At 44.5% G+C, this 21,055-nt stretch overlaps 2 protein-coding genes across 3 annotated transcripts in view; one reads left to right on the top strand and one right to left on the bottom strand.

Annotated features, from left to right (window-relative positions):
* Positions 1 to 568: 568 nt before the first annotated feature.
* On the bottom strand, positions 569 to 12,918 carry LOC111231768 (laminin subunit gamma-2-like). Its single transcript, XM_022759006.1, has 21 exons — positions 12,840 to 12,918; positions 10,045 to 10,221; positions 9,842 to 9,959; positions 9,566 to 9,687; positions 9,317 to 9,448; positions 8,848 to 9,037; positions 8,013 to 8,125; positions 7,181 to 7,573; positions 6,416 to 6,649; positions 5,644 to 5,780; positions 5,312 to 5,468; positions 4,891 to 5,096; positions 4,617 to 4,699; positions 4,376 to 4,513; positions 4,119 to 4,263; positions 3,852 to 4,001; positions 3,190 to 3,304; positions 2,905 to 3,101; positions 2,399 to 2,557; positions 2,215 to 2,314; positions 569 to 1,095 (listed from the first exon to the last, which is right to left on the bottom strand). Exons 1-21 carry the CDS (start codon positions 12,916 to 12,918, stop codon positions 842 to 844), a joined length of 3,399 nt encoding a protein of 1,132 aa, XP_022614727.1. The 3' UTR covers positions 569 to 841.
* A 3,160-nt stretch (positions 12,919 to 16,078) lies between these two features.
* Positions 16,079 to 21,055, top strand: part of dhx9 (DExH-box helicase 9) — a 17,380-nt gene continuing 12,403 nt past the window's right edge. Inside the window, exons 1-6 of one of the 2 annotated variants that reach the window (XM_022758999.1) lie at positions 16,079 to 16,123; positions 16,889 to 17,040; positions 17,112 to 17,252; positions 17,888 to 18,011; positions 18,088 to 18,263; positions 18,354 to 18,502. In XM_022758999.1, coding sequence (XP_022614720.1) covers positions 16,930 to 17,040; positions 17,112 to 17,252; positions 17,888 to 18,011; positions 18,088 to 18,263; positions 18,354 to 18,502 — 701 coding nt within the window. In that variant the 5' untranslated portion in view covers positions 16,079 to 16,123; positions 16,889 to 16,929. Of the gene's footprint in view, positions 16,150 to 16,888; positions 17,041 to 17,111; positions 17,253 to 17,887; positions 18,012 to 18,087; positions 18,264 to 18,353; positions 18,503 to 21,055 lie in introns of both variants that reach the window. The other variant, XM_022759000.1, reaches the window with a different exon arrangement.

Genomic DNA, 21,055 nt, shown 5'->3' with positions numbered 1-21,055 from the left:
AGATATATTATAAATATAAATATAATATACAGTGGAGATCATCGTCACACACGTCTGTCCATTTTCTATTCATCCTGTAAATGTACAGATCAGCGCCTCATCTGTTCACAATGATTTGGTGTGTGTGTGTGTGTGTGTGTGTGTGTGTGTGTGTGTGTGTGTGTGTGTGTGTGTGTGTGTGTGTGTGTACAGATCAGGATGAGAAGTTAATCTAATGTTATTGATGCTCAAATGACTTTAATATACAAGTAAAAACTAGAAATTTATCAATTTAAAAATGTCATCATATGTATGAAGCATATGTAAGTTATTAATTTAAAAACAGTTTGTTTTGTTAAAATTATGACATAATTCAGAGATAATATCTTAGAATTTTTAATTCTATTTCAAAGTTTTAATTTTGGCAGGATTAAGCTTCCATACAACTGAACATGTGCTCATATAGAAATACAGAGAAATTCAGCTCTTATTCAACAAAGTGATGAACATTGAGGCAAATGAAAGTGCAGCAGTTTTTATATGAGAGAGTAAAGATACATATAAATATTCTGGACACATCAACGACAAATAAAAACACTGGATTTTGAAAAATATAAAAACTGAAACTGTACACATATAAATAGACTTCTCTTACAGTCACACGTCAGACAACAGACATTAGCACTAGACGACCTGTAGGGGGCAGTGTGGTGCTGGCTGAAGAATAAACAGGTTCAGTGGTTGGTTTGTGCAACAACATTAATATTATTATTAGTTCAACAGGACAGTCGCTCAAAAACTCTTGAAGCCAAATGATTTCTGCGCCGCCACTGTGAGGCAGGTTTCTCCTGTGGGTCTGGACTCAGGGCTCCTCGATGGGGGGGCTGTTGTAGCAGCCGCTGGGGATGGATCTCAGGATGTCCTCCAGGTTAGCGATGTCGCCCAGGATGGTGTCGATGTCCCCGTTGATGCCGACCAGCCTGCGACGCATGGCGGTCTCCTGCTGCTCCATGTCCCTGAGCCGAGGCCTCAGGTGATCCTGCACGTCAGTCTGAGCGCGGGCCAGAGAGGCCTCCAGCTGCTTCAGGCGGTCCTCGTCCACGGTGCCGGGCTGGTCTGAGGAGGAGGAGAAGAAGAAGGAGGAGGTGAAGAGTCATGGAGGACCAGGGAAAAGCATTTACTTAATTTCATAATTTAACAGGCATTAAAAATAGGGATTGTAAAAAGAATTTATACATGAACGATTAATCATCAATAAATACTTCAGATTTAAAAATGGATTTACAAAAACTGAATAAAACTCATTAAGTCAACCATTTATAAATACATTTATTAATTCATCAATAAATAATAGAATTTTAAAAATGGATACACATTCCTGGATTCCCTTTTCAATTTCCATTTTCCAGCTGCTTTTCCTTTGAGCTAATCAATTAGTTTGGTCATTCAGCCTCTCCAATTAGCCTTTCTGTGACACTCCTGAAAAAACCTGATATGACTGGTTAGCTCTCCAACCAATCAGAGGGCTTGTTACATCTCATGGCCAGTTGGGATTGTTGAGCCTTTATCAGCACTGAGTGTCACAGGGAGGCCAAATGGCTAGCTAAGCTAATCGATTAGCTTTTCGGCTTGGAAATCACTGAGTCTCTAGTTTAACATGAACACAACGGCTTGTCTCTCGCTGTTGCTATGACGCTCTGAAGACAACATGATATTAGGGAGCAAATGTATGTTTAACATGATGCAATAAGACTGGAGTTCAGTTCATCTGCTGCAGCTGAACATCCTGAAATAATGTTTAAAGTCCAGGGCCGGTCGCACAAAACACCTCGAGTTTTCTACTTAAGTGTGACACTTGAGGTTTGATTTCTCCTTAGCTGAGGGAGTTACTTAAGGGTGTGAAGCAGTGAAAGAGATTTTACATCAGTGAAATGCTACTGTTTCCATGGAGACTGTTGATGTAGGAACATGTTCATGTTCTTCATTTATCACCATAAACTCAGTCGTGTTCCAGTAAAGACAGAGTCAGAGGGACCTAAGGTCTTTAACGGTTTAACTGACATAGATAAGGAGAAAACCTTGAATATTTAAGTGAACATTTTTAAACGTTTTTATTCTATGGAAATCCTTAACTCAGACTTCAAGGAAATTCTTAACTTAAGGTGTTTTGTGCAGCTGTTTTTATTTTAAGGAACCCTTAACTCAGACGTAAGGACAGTAAAGCCCTGTACTCACTCATGTTGGCCAGCAGGTTGTTGATGTCTCTCAGGGTCTGTCCCACGGCGTTTCTGGCCTGTCTGGCGTTGTTGAAAGCTGCAGCTGCTCCGACGGCCGCCTGCAGAGGAAACATTCACACCGTTCACTTTATGTCCGACAGCGTGTCTTTACCTGACGGGTCGTCTCTGGGTGGACACTTTACCTGTTGAGCGTCGTCCTGCAGCCTCCTGGCGTCGTCCAGCTCAAATTCCAGGTCTCCGACCACATCGACCGCCTTCGTCCTCAGATCCTTCGCCTCCTTGTTCAGTGTGGTGGCTTCGTTCAGCAGACCGGTGTGAGGCGGCAACGATCCAATCGTTCCCTGGAGAACAGAGACACCCGGTCAGCTCAGAGCCCAGGTCCCACACCAGAGTCAAACAGTTCATATGAATATGCAACTCACTGACACTAACTGAATGTCCAGAACCCACAGATTCTGTTTGTTGCCTATCAGTTTATTGATTAATCATTGATTAAGCAGGTGACTGACTGACTGACTGACTGACATGTCTCAGGTGGAACAAGCAAAACAAACATTTGAATATGTCAGTAACAGACCTGGAGTTGTTGTTTCTCTCTCTTTTCTCTAGGCTAACACTTTCCCCCTGCTTCCAGTCTTTGTGCTAAGCTAGGCTAACACACACACTGTTTTCTAAGGCTGGTTTTTACCTCCAGACTGTTGACCAGGCCGTCCAGCATGTTGATTTTTTGCAGTGCACCGGTATAATCTGTGGACACTTCATCCAGGACGGAGAGCGTGTGATCGTTGCTGCGACTGGCCTGCTGGATGGTGGCGTTGATGCCGGGGAGACGCCTGATGGCGGCGTCAGCCAGAGCTCTGCTGCCGTCGATCTGCTGGTCGAACCCTGAGGAGGAGGAGGAGGAAGAGTCACGTTCAGTCCAGAGTTATAAACAAAGTAGAAAGTTTAATCTGCCTGTCAGAGCGTCATGTACCTTTCAGGGTGTTGAACGCGACGTCCAGCTCCTTGGTGTTGCTGTTGATGAGTTGCAGGGCGCCCTCGGTGTCAGCCTTGGCAACGTTGACTCTGTCCAGCAGCTTGTTGAAGTCCTGCAGACACAGACAGGTGTGAATCAATGTGACACAATAGAACTGAGACCATACTGATTCAGGGTCAGCAGTTTAGGGTTCGGTCTCATTTTGATGCTTTTACTTGTATTGTGCCTCTTCCAGCTGAAGAGCATCTGCATGTTCTCATGAGACACGTGAGCCAACTGCTAACATGCTAGCCAGCAGTTAAGCTAACTAGCTCATTGAAACTGCTGTTTATACTTAATGAGAGCAGTAAGGAGCTAAAAGTGAACTCTCCTATGGTTCCATATGCCCAATATATGTCTTAGTCCTCTGTCCGAGTCTGGCCCGTACACCTCCACATCTGGGTTGATTCTGGCTGCTGCTGACAGCTGGAAGATTTTGTGTGTGTGTGCCAGAACTGGTCCAGATGTGGAAGTAGCATCAGACAATCATGATGTATATGGGCCAGACAGGAACACGAGTGTGTGGCCCGTGTATGGGCCAGATTTATTTAGAGATTGTGTTTATGAAAGTTGAACTCTATGCGAAAGGTTCTCCAGTGTTGGATGAGTTCTGTCTGTACCTGCTGGGCGGCTTGGCCCTTGGCCAACAGGTCCCTGGCGGCGGCCATGTCTCGCTGCACGCCGCCCTGCAGTGCCTCAAAGCCTGCGATGTTCTCGTGCGCCACACCCTTCATACCGGCAAACCTGGAAACCATGGCGTCCATCTCCCCCTGAGCATCATGGGAAAACACACAGATGGTCTTACACAGAGGAAATATGAACTTATTCTGTAAGATTATCTTTCTGAAACCAAAGAACAGATTTCGACGTCTACCAGCAGCCGTTACCTTCAGGGATGCTGGGAGGTTTTGCTCCATCTTGACGATGTTTTTCAACATGTCGTCCGCCATTTTGCTCTCACCCTTGGCGTCGCTGCTCAAACGGATCGCGTGGTTCTCCATACCCTTCACCCTGGCCGAAGTCTGGTCGTACCTGAACGCACACGGATATCATCAGTTCAACGACGTGTCGAGGGAGACGCTCTCATGGACAGAGTCTTGTATCTAACAGTGTTTGAACAATCATTCAAATAGACGCTACTCACATTGTCTTCAGATCTCCGATCAGCTCTTTGACCTTGTTCTCTCTGGTCATGAGAGTCCGGACCAGACCCAGACTCTTCTTAGAGTCGCTCAGAGCCATGTTGGCGGTTTGCTCCACAGCGGTGGCCTTCGTCTGATGTCTGGAGACGGACAAAGAGGAATTATTACTGCTGACAGCGGTGAAGACACAAACATCTACTGTAATGTATCAGTGACACCATGAGATCAGTATAATGGACTTACTTATCTGCCAGGCTGGTCGCTGTCTGCACCAATGAAGACAACAAGTTTGGACCCAGTGCAGGAGCATCTCCAAGAGGAAGGTCCTGACAGGCGGGAGGAGAGGAAACAGGTTTTAACCACAAGAAAACACCATCATTTTCTAAGTGTGTTTCTGGATCTTTATTCTGAAGGGTCATTCTTAGTTGGCATTATAGGTAATTACTGTAAAAAGTGATGGTGTCATTTATAAAATGGGGAACACTTCCTGCCATCCAGGGTCAGTGTCATGTCTTACAGCTGATCTGAGGTTCCTCTTGGCCTCCTCCAGTTTGCGTTTCATCTCGTCCATCAGAGTCTGGACCGTTTTCACCTCCGTCTTGTAGGTTTTCTGTTTGTGTTTGATGTCGTCGGCCGTGTCGGCGAGGTTTTGGATGTCCTGTCCCTCGGCCAGCTGACTCCTGCTGATGGACGACAGGCGACGCTGCAGGCTCTTCTCCATGTCTATTGGACACAAGGGAAGTGACATCATCAACATCCTCTTATCAGATTTGTACGACTGAAACTTTGTGAAGGTTTTTATCTTTGTTTGTGTTCAGCTGCAGTTCTTCTAACATCCACTAGATGCTGCTGGACTGGATGTCTCAAACTCATACTTCCTGTCTCAGGTAACTGATAAAGAATCAATAAGTGACATCAGTGACGAAGCGTCGTCTTACCTTCAATCTCCTCAGTGTCGTCCTGCAGGTTGTTCACCAGCCGCTCAACAGCTCTCAGAGCAGCCTCCATCTCGGCGCTGTTGGCTGGACTCAAACCTCCGTCCATGTCTGAGAACTTAGTCTCCAGATCCTTCAGTCTGGCAGCGTACGCCTCCATCTGACGCACAGGAAACAGGTTTGGACAATGTTAGATACTGTGTTTTCAGCATGTCCCGGAGCTCTGCTGCCCCCATGTGGCCAAGCAATCAAACTACACCTGAAAACTGGAGGAGTTAGTTTAATAGAACCAATCAAAGCTCAGTGTCATTTAAAGAAAGTTTTCACAGCTGTACCTTTGTCTTGATGGGGCTGAAGCAGGCGGGGCAGTTAGATCGTTGGCACCTCAGACCCTCGAAGCCCGGTCTGCATCGACAGCGACCAGAGTCATCACACTGTCTGGACTCAGAGCCCTGGACGTCGCAGTCACACGCTGGTCCACAAAACAAGAGAGGAGACGACTGTTAGTGACTTTACACTGACGAGATCCAGGAGCCCGAGTTTCTCAGGTTACTGTGTTAAAACTATCAAGTTTCAAGTTCTCCAGTTGAAATTTAACCAACTTCATCTAAAGATACTGAACCTTTTTTATCCACGTTAAACTCCCATATGAAGATGGTTTCAAAATGACCTTCATGAAAGATTTCAGTGAGTCAAATCTGGAAATATCCAATTCGATTTTTTTACCGGTAACAAAAGGTGTTCCACAAGGATCAGTTCTAGGCCCAGTCTCCTTTACAATCTACATCAATAACATAACATAAGATTGTCTCTTCTCCAACTGACTGTGATGTCCGTCTTTACACAGATGACACTGCTCTGTGTTGTGTTGCTGTTCAAGAGATGTTGATTTGACACAACTTCAAAAGAGTCACAGACTATAAATATGAATTTATGTATTTGTCTGGATGAATCATTTACTGGACCTCAGGACCAGACCAAACTCGCTCTACTAACTCTCTTCTGCTTCAAGTCCCGAGGGATTTCTTTGAACTTGGAAAATCTGCCTTTAGTTTTTGTTCCAAACACATGGACACACTCAAGATTGACAAACCAGCTTCCACTTACATTTGCAGGCGTCGGTGGCTCGGCTGTGGTAGAAGCCTCTCAGACAGGACTCACAGCTCCAGCCCTTCGTGTTGTTCAGGCACTTCAGACATTCGCCGCTGCTGCGGTCGCAGCTTCCCGCCACGCTGACGTCCATGTGACCGTTACACTCGCAGGGTCTGCAGGGGCGCCGCATTCCAGCGACTCCTGCGGGGTCTCCATAAAACCCCTCCTGACAGGCGTCACAGCGAGGACCTGAAGGCCGACGCAGACACAATATCATCAGTGAACGAGCAGTAGATGATTGTAGAGCCTTGTTAGCATCTACACTGATTAATCAATTCATTCCAAGACCTAAAGCTAATCATTAGAGTTTCCTCAGATTGGTACGGAGGCTCATTCAGGACTGGAACATTTCACCAACTCATCAAATTCATTTCTGATCCAAAAAGCATCAAACAGCAAATTAAATATATTTGAGTTAATATTTAACAGAAACATCTTTTGTCTTGTTTAGCAGTTCAGGGCCGGTCCGAGACTGTATGGGGCCCTTGGCAGAATTTGACCTGGGGGCCCCCACCACCTTGGCACCACCCACACTATTGATAATTGTCAGAGCTTGATCATTCACACACCTTCTGTAAATCCAACACACCCATTAATTTAAGTATGGATGTTAGTATAGTATAGATTACCATGACATCATGTATCACAAATAAAAAAACATCACAATGAGCAAGAGGAGCCGTTTGCTACAACCAGAACTGGGTTTGTTCTGGAACGTACCGGTGGTTCCGGTCGGGCAATTGTCACACCGGGGCTCCAATGAACCAGCGGCCAGTGAGCAGGACACTCCCTCCGGACAGGGGCACTTCACGCAGGTCTGGGGCTGCCATGGGTCTCTGTACAACCCCTCGGGGCAGTGCCGCTCTCTGGGCGTCTCGTCGGCAGAGTAACAGTCTCCGGTCTGAGGGTCACAGCTGCCTCCTCTGCAGCTGCAGGGCTCGCAGGGGCTGAAGGCTCCGTCTGCGGGGGTCCTGCGTCTGAAACCGGCTGAGCAGCGTTCGCAGAACTCGCCCTCGTATCCAGCGGGGCAGCTACAGTTCTGAACCCAGCCGGCCGGGACGCCGTCCCCACGCTGTGCCGACACCAGCTGCACGTTGTCAAGGTAACCACGTCCTGAGAAGACACAGTTCAACACAGTTCATCTACTACTGACCACTAAACACCAGGATCACAAACATCAGATATGAAATGTGAGTGAATGAGCTGAAGTCATTGCAGTGATGAAGGCATGAATCAATCCTTCAGCATCTTGTTGGTTTATAAATGTTGGAACTTCAACTGTTTCTAAAGTGGAAACATGATGTTTTGTAACCTCAGATTTAATCCAGGGAGTTTCCCCAGGTTATTGAACAGTATTTCTCTTCTTGTTTTGGGGCCGACAAGGAGGATTTCAGCTTTGTCCTCATTTAACTTTAAGAGGTTTTTGCTCATCCATTTATTTATTGCTAGAAGACAGAATGGAGCTCATAGCTGCAGCATTATTCAGCAGAGATGTACAGATCTGTGTCATCCACGTAACTATGGAAACATACAGTACAGAGGAGAAACTCACCGTTCTCGCCGAAGGTCGCCCGGATCTTGATGGCGGTGAGGTTCTGCAGGAGCTTCTGGAACTGGAGGGAGGAGAGCTGAGGCCTCCACCTGCTGCCGGGCTGCTCGTCCAGTCTGTTCGTGAGACAGAAGACAGAGTTTCACACGTTTTTACTCACGGCCAGGCGGTGGACGTCATCCAACAGTGAAAGTATCTTGGGACAACAACTGACAACTAACTAACTTTTGACTCAAACACCGCTGCCGTTTGTGGAAAGGCCTGTCAGCGTCTGTACTTCTACCGCAAGCTTAGACGTTTTAATGTCGACACCTGTTTTCTGAACATGTTTTATTCTTGTTTTATGGAGTCTGTTTTAACCTTTTCATGTATCTGCTGGTTTGATACAAATACTTTGAGATTTGAGCTAAAACCAAAACCACAGACAGGTGAGTTAAACTAAACTCTCCTGCAGCCATGGATCGATGCAGCTTCAGCTCTGAGTAGAGTCAGGTGACTGGACCCGGTCTACCTGTGTACAGGTGTAATTATCCGTTAAAAGATTTTGTGTTTTATGGTGCAGACGTTGTGTTCCTGCAGCATCACTTCTGAAGTCAATCCCATGAGCCTCAGCAGCTGCAGATGTGTTTCTACTTGCTCTGATTCCAGCAGCAGGATTCCTCCGCTCTGACAGGAATGTTCCAGTCCAGAGAAAAAAGTCTTGAAGTAGCAGCGAGGCTGAGATCAACCTGTGGCGTTTAATTTAAGCTCTGTGAAGCACCAGGCGGGTGGAGCTCATCACGTCAGGAGTGGTAAGTGAGAATAAAAATGTGTGTTGACGATGGATCGTCTCTCTCACCTGAAGCTGTACTTGAGTTTCTGTCCACAGGGGACGATGGACCGAAGGTCGCCCAGGGAGGCGGAGACTCTGAGACCGGCGCCCTCCAGGATCACGTCATTGGTGGACGGGTGTCGGACGCCCCGGTCCAGACGTAAGGAGAAGGAGAAGTTCTGACCATAACTGAGCAACTGGTTCCCCAGGTAAGGACCTGTAGGAGAGGAGACACCTGGTCAGGAGGAGGAGAAGAGGAAACAAGGAAAGGAAAGGAAAGGAAAGGAAAGGAAAGGAAAGGAAAGGAAATGAGAGGAAAGGAAAGGAAAGGAAAGGAAGGAAAGGAAAGGAAAGGAAATGAGAGGAAAGGAAAGGAAAGGAAAGAAGGAAAGGAAAGAGAGAACTGGGTGACAGCAGCAATTATGAACGAAATGAGAAAGAGAAAAGGAAGAGCAGGTGATAAAAGGAAGATAAAGGAGGCGGGGTTTATTCTCACCTGGGGCGTACAGGTAAACCGGCAGGCTGTTCTTGGAGATCACCTCCAGGTCCCGGTGTATTGGTGACCATCTGAAATGAACGTCACTGGGGGTGACGCCCTGAGCCGTCGCCACCGTCCAACCGCCAGGACCTGAAAACACAACGCACTTCACATACCAACCACTTTTATTTTGAAATTACTCCCCGACTCCCCTGTTAACTACTTAAGCTGTCTCTGGTCTTTTATTGTGAAGAGGTAAACGGTTACCATCGGTGAAGGTGGAGGCGATGTTGTGGATGGAGTAACCGGATTGTGCAGAACACTGGCTGCTGTGGCCGTAACAGAAACATGGCAGAGTCTGACTCCCAGAATCCTCTCTGGTCTGATTTCTGAAAAACACAACAGTTAGTGTCAGTTGAAGTTAAAGTTCTGAAAGGAGTTGAAGCGTCAGTTTTAATACTGAAAGGAGTCGAAGTGTCAGTTGAAGTGCATTAACTGAGAGTAGATTATTGTAAAGAATCTGTGGATGTGACGCGCTCTCACCTTTGCGCGCAGCCGTCCGGTCCGATCGGTCCATCAGGGCAGAGGTCACATTTCGTTCCTGTGACTCCTTCTTTGCACCTGCAGGCCCCGCTGCTGTCACATCTAGCTCTGACAGACCCTGAGGGAGAGGACACAGGTTTAGACACTCAGCAGCAGTTTCTCTTTCCCCCAGCATCGGGGACAGGTATGTTGTAGTTTCTCACCTATGGAGTTGCAGTTACAGGGCGTGCATCCCAGTCCCTCCCCCTCCCGGTAAAAGCCGACCTTGCAGCGGTCGCAGAAGCGGCCCTCTGTGTTTCCGTCACAGTCGAGGCAGCGAATCCCAAAGGCGTCCCAAACGCAGTGTTGAGCTCTCCCATTGCAGTTACAGCGCGTGGCAACTGAGGAGGAGACGGGAGTCAAAATCATTCTGTTTATTTTGAATTGAATTTAAATCATTTATTGGACATTTCTTCTCGCTCCTCTGGTTGTTGATTCTTTGGTGCGTAAATACATTTACAATACAACACATAATCCAAAAGAAATCAGCTGTTATTGTGACATTAGTGAGTCTAGAACCTGGTCAGTCTGACCACATGTCAAAATCCCTGCTAGCGCCCCCCAGGGGCGGCAGTCTGCATTACAGCTACAGTGACAACTGACAACGGAGGGAGAGGAAAGGTTATTGTCCTTTGTTGAACATGAATATCCTCAGTAGATTTGAATATGATTTATATCGTGTTATACATTAAAACATAATAGAAATCTGACTCAGAATCACAGTCTCTTTTCCACTGAGCTGTAACATGACCAAACAGAGTGTTACAGATGTTTACAGAGGTTGAGGCGCCTCGTTTGTTCTGTGGTTTGTTCACAAATCCAAGAGAGCGCAGCCCCTCCCACCCTGAAGCCCTGCAGACATCAGAGTCCAAATCAGCCGACGCCCCCCGCGTGAGGAGACGCCACTGAGCCGGGATCATCACTGACCGACTCCACCAGGGAATTAACGCCTTGTTATAAACTGATGGTTTCAACAGGCTGCTGCTTGTTCCTGCTGTTAACAAAGAGCGGGAACTCCATCGTCAGCTGAGACAGGAACATAAACAGCACTTAGTGGTGAAGTCATGTAATCACAGCTCAGCCACATCAGCCTGTTTTCAAATGAAATTAATTTCCTCGTTTATGGAGGAAGAATCTCAGACATTTAAATTCAACATCTAACAAATCAAACTCCAGGTAACAAGACGCAGAATCATGTGTTATTGGATTAAATATTGATTCATGTCTTTTCATTATTAACTTCATTTGTGAATTCTCATCTTAATCTATAATCATACATTTTTATTTTTGATCATTAACCTGAATCAGTGAAGTAACTCGTTAAATGTCGTGGAGTCACAGGTGAATCTTCTGAACATGAAACGTCTTTGGTCCAAAGATGTTGGTTTATAAAAGCTGAAGTTTTTATCCACCTTCAGTTTTCTACTTAAATCTGACACTTAAGGTTTAATTTCTCCTTAGCTGAGGGAGTTACTTCAGGGTGTTGCACAGAATGTCTTAAAAGTTAGTTAAGGAAAAAAGTTAAGAGATTTTACAGCGGTACAATTCTGCTGTTTCCATGGAGACCGTTTGTTTATATTAGCTTGTGACACCTGTGATCACATTGAAGAAGCTGCTGTCTCCTGATGGAACCTCACCTCAGTCAACTTTACGGTTTAACTGACTTTAAGTGATTCCTTAAGTTTAAAACTAAGATCAAGAGAAAACCTTCAATACGTAAGTTAACGTTTTAAGGAAACCTTGAGGAGAAGACTTAAGGTGTTTTGAGCAACTCTTTTTATTAAGTTTTAAGGAACACTTAACTCAGACTTTTGTGTAACCAGCCTTTGAACACTGAGTAATTTACTTATCCACAGGTGTTCAGAGGGGGGAGGGGGGAGGAGGGTGTTTAAGGTGCATTTGTTTGTCTAAGTGTCTGGACGAGGTCGACTGATTCAGAGGTCGGTGCAGACTGTAGCAGTTCAGTCATGGTGGATACACTGTGACTCACTGTGACGGGAGGTAATGTTCACCTGAGCGTTGCCGCCGGCGACTGTGAGCTCAGGTATTATTGCCTTGACAGGACAGTTTCCAACATGTAGAACATCCTGACATGACTCCTCCCTGAACACACAGATGGAAACTTTGAACCCAGAAGGAACAAAAAATACCAGAGCCCCGCCCACAGACGCTTCCTGTGACATCATAGCCTCACGCAGCAGAACCTGCCCACATCTGGAAACACATCAGGTGTGTTCTGGTCTGTGATGGACTCATCAGACTAACCTGGCTGCTGAAGCCTCACCCACAGGTGAGGGAGGGGCTGCAGGGGCCTCACCCATGGGTGCCTCCCTTCTCTCTGTGTCTCTTACATTGAGCTGCCGTGACGTCTCATTAAAATATAAATATCATATGTAACATAATTTAATTAGTGGTATATTCTCATTAAAGTGAAACCTTGTTAGTTTAGAGTTTCTATCTGCTGCTGATTCTCTCCTGTCTCTAGTTGAACCAGCTGAAACAACGCAGCTGATCATTTCCTACAGTCAGTTAAAAATATACAGATCAGAGACAATAACTACAGCAACAACAAACAGTCAAACAAAGGCAATTAACAACAGAAACTATTAGATGGAAATGAACACAATTATTTCTCTTCATTAAACATTATTTTGTAAAATAAAATCTCTAAATTAGACTATTGAAGTAAACCAAGGTTGATTTTAGTTTATTATAAATTAAATCTCTCTTTAATGAGCCACATGTGCTTCTCGTTTTTGGAAGAGATCTTGACAATTTTAAGAATTGTTTCTCTGTAATTAGTGAATTTCTTTCTCTGGTTCTGCTGTTTGTTACAGAGCTCAGGTGAGTGTTTCCTCTCGGGCCGAGCTCAGGTGAACAGATGCCAGCAGATGAACCAGAGTTTAAAGATGCTGAGCTCCTGCAGCTCTCAGATCAAGTAAGAAGAACAAACACTTACGGTAGGGGGTGTATGAGGCCTGGACGGCGCAGATGGCAGACAGAAGTCCACACAGTGAAATCCAGCTGCTGCTCCTCATGTCGTGTGAATCTTTAAAACCAGATCAGTGTCAAATCCTCAGAAGCAGCAGATAAAACTCCTGCAGCTCCTCACAGCGTCGCCTTTTAACTCCTCTCCTGCTGCAGGTCTCAGCACGCCGCACATACTCACTTACTCACATGTGATTCACACACACACACACACTCAGTCAGAGGATATGACGGCTGCAGTGTGTGTGTGTGTGTGTGTGTGTGTGTGTGTGTGTGTGTGGGACAGTGCGGGGCGTTGTTCTGGACGTTTACTGGGACTCTTCCATCACATTTACATATTTCTGACACAGAGACGTTTCACAGACTTGAATTAAAAGCGTCTGTCTGTGGCCGCGAGGTGAAAACACTCTCTGTTCCTCACATGGAAAATATCTTCAGATTGAAACTCGTCTGGAGAGAAGTTCAGACTGAACGGAGACAATAAAGCATCATGAGTATACGACCATGATCAGCAGTAAAACACCAGAGTTACACCTGCTGTGTGAAGTCAGTGACAGACAGTTTAAACTCACATCCTTCCACGTCTTCACGGTGTTCTACTTTATTTATAAATCATGTTATAGGACTTTGTATTGAATGTTTATATTTTATCTTTATAATCTACTTCCTGTTCTCTTTTCTTCACTGAGGGAGCAACTGTTGACCTGATTTACCTCCTGGGGATCAATAAAGTTTATTGATTCTGAAAGCTAATGAAGTGTTAGCAGCCCCAACACCACCAGTACACACATTAATACATTAATAATGATCAATACATCTCTCACATCGATCAATCAATCAGACTTTTCATACAAACAATGTCACACAAAGTGTTTTACAGAATAAAAGCAATAAAGATAAACAAACAGATAATAACAGGAAGTGAGGAAACACTGAAGACTGGAAAACAAAGATAGAATAATAAAAGAGAGGAGACGTATTAAAGAGTGAAAGCAGAAATAAGAGTAGAAATAAAATAAATAACCTGAAATAAAAGTAGGATATTAAAGAGAAAACAATCTGGAAAAGAATCACAGAATAGAAAACATATTAGAATATATAAATAAATAGAAAGACAAATGAATAAAATTCAGTTGAAAGCCAAAGTAAAAAGGTTAAAAGCATCAACACTGTCATTTCTCAGATGATCAGATGTTTTTATCTTTTACTGAAGCAGATTTGATCTTATAAAAAGTGTTTGTTTATTTCCATGTTGTTGTGTTTGTTTCTTTATTAAAGGACAAACAGACTCCTGCTAAAGTTTACTCTAATGTTAGTCTGTGTGTGTGTGTGTGTGTGTGTGTGTGTGTGTGTGTGTATTGTCTCCATTTGTAAACTGTATCCTGAGGCTGTGACACACCCTGAACCTCAGACACACACTTACTCACACACACACATTATGATCCATCAAACACACCCTGCCACTACCTGGATACACAGTCATACACTTTCCCCACCTCTGATCTGCACAAATACACTGCCGCAGGCGCACACACACACACACACACACACACACACACACACACACACACACGCCCGGTCTGTTCCTGTTACCTGGCCGACACCACACCCTGAACACACACGTTATCAACACCTGCCTGGACCTCAGAGCTGCATGTCTCAGCTCACTGCAGTGAACTCCAGTACACCCAAACACACATGTAATATACCACATATATGTCCCTTTATTATTATCACATGTATACATCCTCTGGATATATAGATAACTCTACCGGTAACAGAAACTCCAGAGACTGGCGATGAGACGCTACAGTGACGTCAGCACGTAAACGGTCACTCACTGCTGGTAATGAAAGGTGATGTACTCTGAGTAAACTGTTACTCTGCTTCATTTTTAAAAGGGGAAGAGGAGGGTAAAACATCTTATATGTACATGGAGATTTCCACCATGTGATCTGCTGGGATTGTAAACTAACAGCATGTCTGAGATGTTCTGTGAAGCCAGACCAGCAGGTGCTTTGTGACCAAGAGGAGGATTGTTTAAACTGTATTCTGAAAACAACAAGCAGCCAGGGAAAGTTTCAGAGGAGAGAGTTATGTGGTCAGATTCATGGCTGGACCACAGCAGCACTGACACTGACTGACTGACTGACTGACTGACTGACTTTCTGACTGACTGACTGACTGACTGACTGACTGACTGACTGACTGACTGACTGACTTTCTGACTGACTGACTGACTGACTGACTGACTGACTGACTGACAATAAAATAACAGTTTTTCTCTGTAGAAACGTGAATGGATTCACTTTATTGAAGGTGTTTGATCATAATAATGCAGTTAAAATCTGTAAAGTTTTTCTCTGTAGAAATATTAATGAAACTTTCTGTAAATTTATTGTTTTAACACTTCATTTGAATTAGGATATTTTACTTTTTTTTGTTCGGCAGCCACTGCTGCCAGTCATTTGACTGTTTTTTTTACCATTTTTTTTTTACAGCACATAGTGAAATGTGTATATTTTTACATGGTGTAACATGTTGCAAGCATATATGTTAGTGATGTATATTTAATTTATACATGCAAGTTAACTGAAACAATACACATAAATGCTAATTTTGACATATATTATTACATAGAACACACATGCTAATTTTTATGTGTTAACATTAAATATTTAATTTATTTATGCAAGTTTATTAAAAGAACATAAATGTTAAAAAAAATCTATGTGTTTAAATGTTTTTCTTATTAATTTCTCATTAATTTTAAACATGTTTAACTTCCCATTCTGGGAAAGTCTCAGTCTTTTATATAATATCAACATATACTGACAGGCTGTAATGTAACATATGTCTACAATAAAAGCACACATACATACATTTATATACTTTTATAGGCTAGATCATGTCATTGTATGAAATTTTTACAATTTCTCATATAATGTTTTACATATGAGCTTTTATTTTATATGTGCTTATATGTCATATATGGAAATTCAATCTATGTACATATATTACATTTACAGTTTACAGATACTTTACTGGAGCAGCTCAGTTTTTAGTCTTTGTTTAATAGATAATATAATGTAACTACAACAACAACAACAACAGTAGTAGTATGTCTCCAGTCCAGCCGGTGGCGCTGTAGCAGCAGTGAAGCGGTTTTCTAACCGGAAGTAAACAGTAACAGGACGATAACAAACCAGCGGAGCGTGAAGTCTAAAGCACTTTAAACCGTCACCGACACTGACTGTGAGTAACTACCCACCTGTCTGACTGTGAGTAACTACCCACCTGTCCGCCGCTGTGTTGGTTAGTCAGGTCGTGTTACTGGTTATTGGCGGCAGTGACGAAGCGCCGAGTCGGCGGCAGAGACAGAAATTCAACGCTAGTTAGCAGGAAGCTAACGTTAGCTCAGTGAGCTAACTACAGAGGGAGGTTCACTCATTGATTCTGCTAATGTTAACTTATATCAGCTCCGTATACTTCTTATATTTAAATTCCCTTTGAGCTTTTTAATAATATTTGATTCGTCTGTAACTACAAACCAGACTCGGTTAGTAACGGGAGAGTCCTTCTCTGAATAACCGACTCTTCACATCACTTTGATTTACAGCTGAATTAACCTCGTGTCTCATGATCTTTCGCTTCTTGTTTCTATCCCGAATCCACTAATGAAGATTGTAATTATTCTTAAAATCTTTCATGATGTCATGAATAAAGTTTATAATGTTCCCGGGCGGGAGAAGAAGAAGAAGTGTTATTCTCTGTGTAGACTTTGGTTGTGGTTTCATTCTGAGGGTAAACAACAATTTCTTAGTGAAATACAAACCAAATAATATTTACAGTAATTTGTAGTTGTAGTGTCTATTAAATAAGCTGCTGTCATCAGTCACATTTTAATCTGACTTTCCCATTCCTCTTGATGAACTCTGAACCAATCATAAGTCACATAATGAAGTGAGTGCTGGTGTGGGCTCGCTGCTGACTGACCGGGGTTGCTCTTGGTTTCTTCAGGGGTCTACAGAGGAGGAAACTCCCCCGCCCGTCAGCCCGTCATGGCGGACATCAAGAACTTCTTGTACGCCTGGTGTGGGAAAAAGAAGCTGACCCCCAACTACGACATCCGAGCTGCGGGGAACAAAAACAGGCAGAAGTTCCTGTGTGAGGTGAGTGTTCTCCGTCACGTTCTGTCAAACACCCGTTTGCTCTGTCTCACCCTCAACTCTCCTCCGTCCAGGTCCGAGTGGACGGCTACAACTACATGGGGATGGGGAACTCCACCAACAAGAAGGACGCTCAGACCAACGCCGCCCGGGACTTTGTCAACTACCTGGTCCGAGTCGGAGAGATGAGCGCAGCAGAGGTCCCAGCTCTGGGGGTCAGTGCCACACAGCTGCTTTTAATGAAAACTGACTGGCTGGTCTTAATATGAGATCTGATGAAGATCCAGGAACAGGGAAATATGAAGCTCCGACAGGACACAGCTTACAGGGAAGGGATTTATTGATTTATTTATTTGGATCCATCAGTCACTACCAAGGTGCAGCTACTCTCCCTGGGCTCCACTCCAGTAAACACGACTTCATAATGCAGAAGAATGTCAATTAACATCAAAGATAGATCGTTAGATGGATGGATGGATGGATAGATACTTTATTATTGATCTCCTGGGGGAAATGAATGTGTCCAGTAACTCATTGGTAATAATAATAATAATAATAATGATAAAAACAGTTCATAATAAATGAACAATAATAATTAGGTTAGTCCACTTCCTTTGGCTTTGATTTGATGCATGTGAACACACCACTGGGCAGTGATCCAAGTGAGTAAGAAGAGAAATGAATTGTTGCTGTAAAAATGACAGTAATATGTTTGATATATTGATTTATATTGATGTCTGTAATGATATATGTGATTGATAGAGTCTCCCAGGGCGTCAGTCCTGACGTCAGGTTGAAGAGCTCTGTCGGTGAATGCCACAGTAACTTACTCAGAGTCTTGTGTCACCAGGTGAGCGCTCCAGACGCTGATCAGCCTGACGGAGGAGGAGGAGGAGGAGGAGGAGACGGTGGCTTCGGAAACCTCCCCCCCAGCGGCCCTCTGCCTCCTCACCTTGTGGTGAAGGCTGAGAAAGGTAACGCTGCGATCATTTCTCTAAGTTCAGAGTTCAGTCATGATAAACGCTGACTCTTCTTCTTCGTTGGTGTCAGACGAGGACGGTGTCAGCGGGCCGGTTCCTGGAGTGACTGGACTGGGTTACTCAGGAGCAGGAAGCTCTGGGTGGGGAGGAGGAGGAAGAGGAGGAGCAGGGGGAGGAGCTCAGTGGGACCGAGGAGCCAACCTGAAGGAGTACTACGCCAAGAGAGACGAGCAGGAGGCGCAGGCGGTACGTCCTCTCCTCTCGGCTGACTCTGAGTCAGTCTGAGTAGAACCTGATCAAACCGCCTCCTTCTCTTTGTCCTGATGTTTTTCGTAGACTCTGGAGTCGGAGGAGGTCGACCTGAACGCCAGTCTCCATGGTAACTGGACCCTGGAGAACGCCAAGGCCCGTCTGAACCAGTTCTTCCAGAAGGAGAAAACCAGCGCTGAGTATAAATACAGCCAAGTGGGACCAGACCACAACAGGTCTGGATCAGAACCTCACGTCCACTCTGACGTGTCACAGTCCCCACAGACCGCTCACCTGCTCTGAGGCCGTTCCATAGTTATTGATCAGCCCATAGAATATAAAAACAACAGATTCTTCATCATCATCATCATCACAACATCCTGAACTCCAGAGGCAAACACTCACATCAGAAAATGTCAAATATTCAGTTTACAGTGCAGGTTCCATGTGTTTTGATAGTTTAGTGATTTAATATCCACATTTTTATTGATTCATTTTCTTTCAGCCAATCGTGATGGTTTCAGCTCCAGTCAGCAGCTTCCTCCTGCTGCTGGTGTCTGGTTTATTCCCAGTGTAGAGGAGCTGTTAGTGTGATGCCTTCAGGCGTCTCCGTCTGTGACGGGATGTTCATCATCACTGAGTGATGGGTTAATTACTGTTAGTGAAGGGTCCTTTCTTACACTGGAGGTTTTGACCGTTTGTGTTAATGAAGTGTAGAGAGAAGGTCACAGAGGTGAGGTACGGGTTGTTGTTGTCGTGGTTCTATGAGCTCAGGGAATCAGAACCTTTAAAAAGGTGTTCCTGTGGTTCTACAGAACCCTGATGAGAGTGTGAAGTTCTTCAGAAACTGTCCGGATTTTATTCACTGAAACATTTTCCAGGTTTTCCCTCCTCTGCTGCTCCTTGTTCTTCTGCTTCAGACTCTCAGAACCTTTTATTTTCTCACCGTGTGACGGTTCATTGAATCTAGAACGAACGATGGTTAGAGCTGCACAATTCATATCAATGCAACATCCAAATCACAGCAGCTGCAGTGTCTTTTGATGAAGGTAGAGTGTGTCACGTTGTTGTTCATTGTTAGCATTAGCATTGTTAGCAGCATCAGTGTTGTGGAGCTACAGAGACGCTCCGACCTACAGATCATGTTCTCCAGACGTAAAGAGATCAGCAAAAATCACATCATCATCATTTTTATTTTTCAGGGAAAATGAAATAAAAAACAATCATTCGATTCCAACTGAAATCACAACATCTGTCAAAATAATCACGTGGGTTTTTCTGCGTGTCGTGCAGCTGTTGTTGACGAAGCTGAAGATCAGCTCGGAATCTGAGCTTCATTATTCTGCGTCGACTGACGGCGTCATTCAGATTTAGCTTCATCAACTAATTTGTGTGTGTGTGTGTGTGTGTGTGTGTGTGTGTGTGTGTGTGTGTGTCTGTCTGTGTGTGTGTGTGTGTGTGTGTGTGTGTGTGTGTGTGTGTCTGTGTGTGTGTGTGTGTGTCTGTGTGTGTGTGTGTCTGTGTGTGTGTGTGTGTGTCTGTGTGTGTGTGTGTCTGTGTGTGTGTGTGTCTGTGTGTGTGTGTCTGTGTGTGTGTGTGTGTGTCTCTCTCCGTGTGTGTGTCTCTCTCTGTGTGTGTGTCTGTGTGTGTGTCTGTGTGTGTGTGTGTGTAGAGAGAAAGGTCACAGAGGTGAGGTACGGGTTGTTGTTGTCGTGGTTCTATGAGCTCAGGGAATCAAGAACCTTTAAAAAGGTGTTCCTGTGTTCTACAGAACCCTTGATGAGAGTGTGAAGTTCTTCAGAAACTGTCCGGATTTTATTCACTGAAACATTTTCCAGGTTTTCCCTCCTCTGCTGCTCCTTGTTCTTCTGCTTCAGACTCTCAGAACCTTTTATTTCTCACCGTGTGACGGTTCATTGAATCTAGAACGAACGAGGTTAGAGCTGCACAATTCATATCAATGCAAACATCCAAATCACAGCAGCTGCAGTGTCTTTTGATGAAGGTAGAGTGTGTGTCACGTTGTTGTTCATTGTTAGCATTAGCATTGTTAGCAGCATCAGTGTTGTGGGAGCTACAGAGACGCTCCGACCTACAGATCATGTTTCTCCAGACGTAAAGAGATCAGCAAAATCACATCATCATCATTTTTATTTTTCAGGGAAAATGAAATAAAAAACAATCATTCGATTCCAACTGAAATCACAACATCTGTCAAAATAATCACGTGGGTTTTTTCTGGCGTGTCGTGCAGCTGTTGTTGACGAAGCTGAAGATCAGCTCGGAATCTGAGCTTCATTATTCTGCGTCGACTGACGGCGTCATTCAGATTTAGCTTCATCAACTAATTTGTGTTGTGTGGTGTGTGTGTGGTGTGTGGTGTGTGTTGTGTGTGTGTCTGTTGTGTGTGTGTGTGTGTGTGTGTGTGTGTGTGGTTGGGTGTGGTCTGTGTGTGTGATGACTGTGTGTCTGTGTGTGTGTGTGTGTGACTGTGGTGTGTGTGTGTCTGTGTCCTGTGTGTGTCTGGTGTGTGTCGCTGTGTGGTGTGTGTGTGTGTCTGTGTGTGTGTGTCTGTGTGTGTGTCTGTGTGTGGTCTCTCTCTGTGTGTGGTGTCCTCTCTCTGTTGTAGTGTGTCTGTGTGTGTGTGTGCTGTGTGTGTGTCTGTGTCCGTGTGTCTGTGTGTGTTGTGTGTGTGTGAATGCTCTCTGTGGTGTGTGTCTGTGTGGTGTCGTTTCTGTGCTTTGCTGTGGTGTCTTGGTGTGTTGATGTCTGGTGTGTGTGTGTTGTCC

This window comes from Seriola dumerili, unplaced genomic scaffold (assembly GCF_002260705.1).
Source record: "Seriola dumerili isolate Sdu_G_001 unplaced genomic scaffold, Sdu_1.0 BDQW01000315.1, whole genome shotgun sequence".
NCBI lineage: Eukaryota > Metazoa > Chordata > Actinopteri > Carangiformes > Carangidae > Seriola > Seriola dumerili.
The sequence above is the reverse complement of the archived record's forward strand: the minus strand, read 5'-3'. Positions and strand labels throughout refer to the sequence as shown.

Bases quoted from the DNA above. Each gene is read 5' to 3' on its own strand.
- LOC111231768 (XM_022759006.1), bottom strand. From the start codon at position 12,918: ATGAGGAGCAGCAGCTGGATTTCACTGTGTGGACTTCTGTCTGCCATC. The intron at 9,449-9,565 runs GTAACCGTTTAC...TTGTGTTTTCAG, and splicing joins CGCCTCCACCTTCACCGATG to GTCCTGGCGGTTGGACGGTG. The intron at 3,102-3,189 runs GTACATGACGCT...CCTCCTCCTCAG, and splicing joins CGCGTTCAACACCCTGAAAG to GGTTCGACCAGCAGATCGAC.